Genomic DNA, 7,255 nt, shown 5'->3' with positions numbered 1-7,255 from the left:
TACTAAGAGGGGGAGAAAGCCCTAAAGGAGAGCGACAGACAAAAGCCACGCTTATTTCTCCGCTTGCCACCACCCACCCAGGAGAGGAAGCGCTCGGCAGGCCTGCCACTCATCGGTTGGGATGGGACTCCCTCTCCTGGAAAAACGGCAGAAGCGGCGCGGGGGCGCCCGGGAGGGGGAAGGGGACGGGCTCGGCCTCCTCCCGTGCCGTGAAAATTTGCTGCCATCTACCGCCGCGGGCGCGCAGCGCAGCGCAGCGCGCCGCCCCCGCCCGCCGCCCCTTCCTTCCCCTCCTCCGGGCACCGGCAGCGCCGGCTCCCGCACAGCCGCTCCCGGCGCCGCGCCCGCGTCCCCGCACCGGTCCTGCCCTACATCAAGTTCCGCGCGTATGCGCTTCGTCTCGGGGGGTGGGGGGGAGGAAGGGGTGGATTTACTCCCAAAAAAGTAGGTGGTGGTGGAATTCGGGATGACATAATTAGTAAAGAGACATTTCGGTGGGCAGATTTATTACGCTGCCATGTTAACGAGAGAAGGAGCTTTTCTAGCCGCGATATTAACGCTTCACATTCTGTACACAATCCACAAGTACACTTGATAAATTAAAGTAGTAAGAGACCTGAAGACTATCATCTATCATTTTAATGCTTCACTGATAACGTACAGAATCAATTTCAATGAGTATCTCTTTTTTAAAAAAATTACAACAGAACGCTGTACCCTGTTTGACTCCTATTAGAATCCAGTGCACCATCAAGTATCACCCATTAGCTAAAATAAAGCACAACATCTTAGCTTACTGAAAGGATCTAATTCTGAGTTCAGACTAACGTCACCTTTTAACCCACAGTGTTTGCAGGGCCCGCCTGAAGCGTAAACAGCACAAGCAACTACAAGGGGACCTGCACAGGCTCAGCAATTCGCAGACCGGCTTGACCTGCCTCTTTGGCAGATTAAGGGTCTCACAAATCAAGTGTGTGGGAGGATTCAAAAAGGTTGATCTTGCACACTAATAGTAAAGCACGTCTCCAAAACAAGAGGATTTAAAGTATTAACTCTGCCCAACCCCTTGTCCACAGGTGAGAGTATTTTAGTGTACTTTTTTATGTTTCAACTGATGCTTTTAGCCACAAAGTTCTGGATTTGACACTATGGCTGCAGGTAGCCTTTATTAACCCACACGGAGCCAAAGATGTCTGTTGCACAACTTGCGTCAGAAATTCCACATACCAACAAGGTATCCAGATTTGACTCTGTGAAAGTATCCATAAGGCACAGATAAAATATTTCACACTACCATGGACAAAAATAGTTCTTACCTGCCATTTAGCTCGTGTTGACTTAGCAAAAATTGTGGGGTTTAATATATTATCATTTTACAAATTTTCACGTAATTCATATCTCCAAGTCAGAATGGTATCAGGGCAGTATTACCACACAGGCTGATTTATTACATCAGCAAAAGAGCCAAACCTTCATTTTGTGGTAAAAAAATATTAATTAACAGTAACAATACTAAATATATGGGAAAAATAAATCATTGGCTAAAACATAATACAAAATCATTTGGAAGCAGAATACCCTGAAGACTTGCAATATTACACATAAATTTCCCTTGATTTTCCTAGGAAACTGCACAAGATGTACAGTGAGCATTAAAAGGTTAATGCATGCATGAAATGAGTCATCGTTTTCTACTTTCAAAATTCAGCTTAATTCTTCTGCATCTGAGGAAGAGGAAAACATAGCCAAATTCCCTTAAAGAACGCAACCTATAGCCAGAGTGCTGCTTAAGAAAAGAGCAACAGGCACTATTTGGCTGCTTGTGCCCCATATGTTAATTACCATCTATTTCATTTCCTAGCATTACAATTCTATAAAAAGTGACTAAGAAGAACATTTCCGCAGAACTATGACCAATTACAGTTTTTAATGTTTAATATACGCAAGGCAACGATCTGACTACATTCACTGAAACCACAAAACGTGTATGGCAGAATCTTCTTCTTTCAGAGGCCGGGTCTGTAAACTGCAGCTGCACACCACTCTTGATTTCAAGTGCAGATTTCTCCTGATTAGGGAGAGTTGAAAGTTCATCATTAACCAAAAAGCCTCAAACATGCATATCAAACCCAGCCCAAATATCTATCCCCCTTCCACAGTTTTCTGCACAGACTGATAGATACATATTACTAAAGTAACAAACTAACTAGAAAGCACACCAATTTTATTTTACACAAAAAAAATCTGGAAAAGGAACGTAGTTATAAAATACATCATCTTTTGTACACTGTGGTTTAATATTTCATACAGAATCCCAGAAAAAGTGCTTTAATTGAACCTTCAATATATTTTGCCATAATCTTTATGTTAACAGGACTCCTACAAAGGTTCCAGGAAAGAAATACTTATGAAACAGAGAACAAGGGAACATATAAGCCATTACAGAAGATTGGATTAAAATGTACTTACCCAGGCCTCTCAAATATCATACATCTCCATTATGTAGGCTTTAGGCACCAAGCCAATGGTTCCCTTCATTTCTCCTACCCACCAGCCAAATCTATTGTACTCCTAATTGAAAACAATATGCAATATTAACCTTTAGTCTGATATAAATGCAATAGAGTTTTGTATGCAACTCCTTATGGATGCTTTCTCTTATATACAGTTATAATCATTTCAACTGAAAATTAAAACATGGTATCTTTTTGTTAGAGGCATTCACATGCAGAGTTAGGCAAACACAGAAGCTAAATTTTAAAAAGGCCAGGCATACTCAGGAAAATTTCTTAATTACGGCCACGCTTCTCTATAACACCTACTAAAAATAGCTGACCTCTCCATCCTGTATTTATCACAAACATAAAAGTCTTATCTTTGTAACTAAAGTCTAATAGCACAATGTTGACATATAAGAATCAACGGGGATTCTTTCAGTATGACAAGGCTAAACTCCTAAGAAACTTACAATCAACTTATTTTAAATACTACTTCGCTCAAATGTGAAGGGAACACTATATATCTAATACATAATCTCCTTCTGCGGACAAAGTCTACTATTGCTTTAGGCTTGCAGAAAATTCTACAGCAGATCTCATATGTCTGACAGATGACTAATGTACTTTTGTTTGAAATTTGTTTAGGCTTAGTGAGATAAATATGAAACAAAATGAATTATAATAGTTTAAAGAAATAATATCTTCCAAAAGCAATACCAAGTAAGAGTATTGTGGGATCCAAATTTAATTTTTCTCCTATGAGGTAAATATTTTAAGATCAATCCTAACAGTGGTTCAATAAATTGTAACAGCTGAAATTGCACACACACACATATTGAGTTACAAATGAAGCATTATTAAAACAGAGTCCCCATTCAAAATGGAATGATTAGTAAGATAGAAATTACTTTGGAACAAACATGGAAAATACAAAATACACAGATATCTCTGATAAGCAACATCTGCTTCCTGCTACGCTGCTCTCCTGATGAGAAAAGCAAAAGGCTGTAGGATTTTGAATTAATGGTCCTACTGAGATGAAGCTATTATTTTGACTGTAGATAAAGTTTTTCGGTTATAAATAGTCAAGTGGAGCTTAAGGGTTAATGGAGTTTCATTAGAGCCTGAGCTATAATGATTTGCTGCTGGCATATTTGGCCTGGTCGAGAGTTCTCTAGGGTCCTATGAGGTGCTTAGTGTACTCAGCTCTCCCTGTGCTTAACTACGATGAAGCCCTGTTGATGGCCCACTTTCATGTGGGCCCAGGCTTTTTTTTTTTATTGCTTTTTGCCCTTTTTTTTTTTTTGACACGCTTGCACACAGGCACACACACACTTTTATATTTTCTTATTGTGGAAGGCTGCACACCAGTCTTAAATAAAACATTTTCTTCCTTCTCTTCACAGTGAATTGGTGATTTAAAAGACTCTACCCTAACATCCATAAAATACTGCAGTAAGTGTGATTTAAAGAAAATCCACATAAAAAGCAGCAGGAAAACCTTCATTTATGATGTGAACACACAAACTAGAAAGCTGCAAAAATAATTCCACCTTCTTCCACCTTCCACTGCAGAACAGACTGCTGGGGATGGGTCTGGTCTGAAAGTCTAGAGGTATCTGAACCTGATCTTCAGTGCAAACTGCTCTCCACAGAAGTTAAGAACCACTCATAGCCTTTCCCATGGGGGTACACATTACACCCTAAATCCTTAAAGGCTAAATAATACCCTGACGCTAGGGTTTATAATGTTCCAGATCGGCCTGTTTAAAAATCTATATTTTATCTCAGAATACACTGGTTAAATATACAAACTGGATTTCTAGACTGAAGTGGGAAATTGCTGAAAGGAAGAGTAGTACTCACGTATACTACCAGAATCTCAGCAATAAATCTCTCCAAGAGAAAGCAACAAAAGATTTTAAGCTGTTACATGGAACTCATGAAGTGACTGACAAGAGTGATTAAGCAAGTTTTGCTAGACATCAGCCAAAAAAGCAAACAATACATGAAATGAGGGAAGTGGCTTAGTTAAACGGTCATTAAATTGCATATGACAAATGGCATAGAAAAAGCCTGTGGACTACATTATCCATTGAAAATGTTCCACTTAGCAACACTGCATGAACTTAGAAATAATTGTTTTTAAAGAAACAATTCAGATACCTCAAATTAAAATTAAAAGCATGCTGCTGTTTTGAAAACTTTCTGGTTTTTGCTACTTACTAATACACCACTTACGGCTCTGGCATGAAGCTAAGTGAGAAGATGAAATGAATGTTGATGTAACAGACTAGTAAACTAATTTAAGGATTCACTGCAACCATTATACCATACAGACAATATTGCAGTACAGAAGCTTTTACTTTACATTACTATTCTTTGCATGGGTCTCAAGAGCAACATGAATCCCAATTAAACTATCTGCAGTCTATAGAAGTCTGAACAAAAATATCATACAGATACCTGGCTACCAAGAATATAACACTTCAATCTCAGGTTTTAGAATAATTAGATAGCACTCCCTTTTAAACTGATTAAAGTACAGACATTTCTCTTTAAACTCCTAACCACTCCGTTCTGTCCTCAGTACCACAAAAGACTGCTTACTAGTCAGGCAGATAAGCAGTCCCCCCCGAGTCCTTTCTTGAAGTCACATATAAAATCCAAATTGATGTATTATTTCTATCAACATTATCAATTATAAACTCCTTCACAGCAATATAATTTAATTAATACACTGCTGTTGTGGGGTCCACGTGTCTATTACTGCTGCTTCAGATGTGTAGAATAAGTCTAAAGCCCACATTTGTGGGAAATAATGATTAATATGCAGAAGGATATGAATACAGTTAGGAGTTTTATATGAATTCTTAAGAGCTGGGAAGCACGGTGCTTTTGCAAGCATCAGTTTCAGATCTCGGGTACCACTGGGTTTACCATCTGGTATCCCTCAATGCATTCCGCTCTTAACATCACTGCTAACATAGGCAACTATACTTCAGAAGGACTGATAAAATAATGAAGAGTCCTTTAATCTACAGGAAACCATTGTAGTCAATTTATAAGAAATATTGCATCCCTTTGTAGGATGTGTAATTATTTTCTATTAATCATGTGCTATAAAGCTACATTATGTGGTTATTCTGTTATCACTAGAAAGAGGCCTGCAGTCAGCTCCTGACAATGTTAGGTAATTACTAACACAAAGCTTCTTTCTCCTTATGTAGAAATGCTATCAAGATCCAGAGGTGCTGTGATGCTCGCTGTATGAAAATAACTCTCCAAAGAAATTCAATAACTGCAAAATGAATTGCTCCAAGGCAAACAGAGGGATAGGAGAGGGGGGCAGGGCCAGATCCAGCTGCCCTGCAATGAGGAGAATGCACAAGTGTGTAGCCACAGCTCTGCCATGTGACTGGGAGCACATTTGCCATACCAGGCAATGCTAGGCAGGGGCAGGGGGAGGAAGGGGCCACCGCAACCCCTGGAAGACAAGCACCAGGGCAGTGAAATACATTATGCCAAATAATACGAAACAACCACCTTAACAAATGACCAAATGCTTTCTAAGCTACTTCTGTGTTTTCACTGTCTGTAAAAGTGGATTTTTTTTTTTCCCCCCAGCAGAAATTTATTAACCAAAGTGAAGTAATTTCACAGGGCAGCAAGGAACAGGTTATGACTTAACATTTAACATGCTGGCAAAACGCTCTCTGTACAGCACGCTATGATGGGGGGGGGAATCCCATCAGGGTTTACAGGCTCCTTAAATGCTCTCAACTGAACACACTGTGAGCAGATGCTTCTCCTTGTCCCCATCCCACCAGCTTCACTGCGCTGATGTGTATGTACCTATGACTCCATGAGACACTGATCATAAAAGTTTTTGCGCTTGGGGAAAACACAGTAGGTAGAAATACACTACCTGTTTTTTACTGATATCTTAAATCCAATATTTTTGTACTATATAGAAGAGAATTTTGATATGCAAGAAGAGAAAATGTTTATATGCAAGAGGATTTCCAGAACAGTCTCTACCTTTAGAACAGATCCTCTGCGTAAATGAGGATCTCCAGATGCTTTGCACCATATTAACTTCTACTGACTTCAGCAAAAGTTGAAAACATCTGGTCTTTGTGCAATTAGTCCCTATTGTTCAATACATGTGGTATGTTTTTTGTGTTTGTGGGGTGTGTTTTTTATTTGTTTTTTAAAAAGAGTTGCTGAAAATCATCATTGTGTTTCAATGCCTTGAAGAAAACAATGGAGTTGTATTTTAAAAAAAAAAACACAAGTGTGTGAATTCAAGATTTTTCTCCTGCCCTCTTCCAGTGGCACTGTAAGTAATATTAACTTACCGGCTGAAGATCTGCAAACTTTAAAACTGAAAAGCAAAACATATCTATAGCCTTGTTTGAGGTTAAAGTAAGTAGCCTCTCCTATCAAGCTAAAGATGTGCGGGAAGCAGGGAGAAATTTTTTTTTAAGAATATCCTGGGGGGCAATTTTGGCAAGATAATATTTTAAAACACCTCTAATTCATCCAGGAGATTCAGACTAGCTAAAAAAAATTTTAGAACTTCCTTTGGTGTAATTGCTGAATGATACACTATCAACCAGGGACCATTTTTGGCACAGAACAGCATTTTCTCTAAAAAGGAGAAAATGACAAATGTTTTAGATAACTGAATGAGACTTCTTCACAGGTAGTAGAGTTGTTTTAAGACAGCAATAAAATGGTCATCTTTAAGAATG

At 39.0% G+C, this 7,255-nt stretch overlaps 1 protein-coding gene across 2 annotated transcripts in view; it reads right to left on the bottom strand.

Annotated features, from left to right (window-relative positions):
- Positions 1-489: 489 nt before the first annotated feature.
- The window catches only part of SKAP2 (src kinase associated phosphoprotein 2), a 121,437-nt gene continuing 114,671 nt past the window's right edge, over positions 490-7,255 (bottom strand). For both annotated transcript variants that reach the window (XM_076331293.1, XM_076331294.1), the window contains exons 12-13: positions 2,470-2,571; positions 490-2,068 (exon numbers count right to left, since the gene is read on the bottom strand). In XM_076331293.1, the coding sequence (XP_076187408.1) occupies positions 2,479-2,571 (93 nt within the window). In that variant the 3' untranslated portion in view covers positions 490-2,068; positions 2,470-2,478. The remainder of the gene's footprint in view (positions 2,069-2,469; positions 2,572-7,255) is intronic.

Source organism: Aptenodytes patagonicus, chromosome 2 (assembly GCF_965638725.1).
Source record: "Aptenodytes patagonicus chromosome 2, bAptPat1.pri.cur, whole genome shotgun sequence".
NCBI lineage: Eukaryota > Metazoa > Chordata > Aves > Sphenisciformes > Spheniscidae > Aptenodytes > Aptenodytes patagonicus.
Note: the sequence above shows the minus strand (reverse complement) of the source record. Positions and strands in the feature narration are given on the sequence as shown.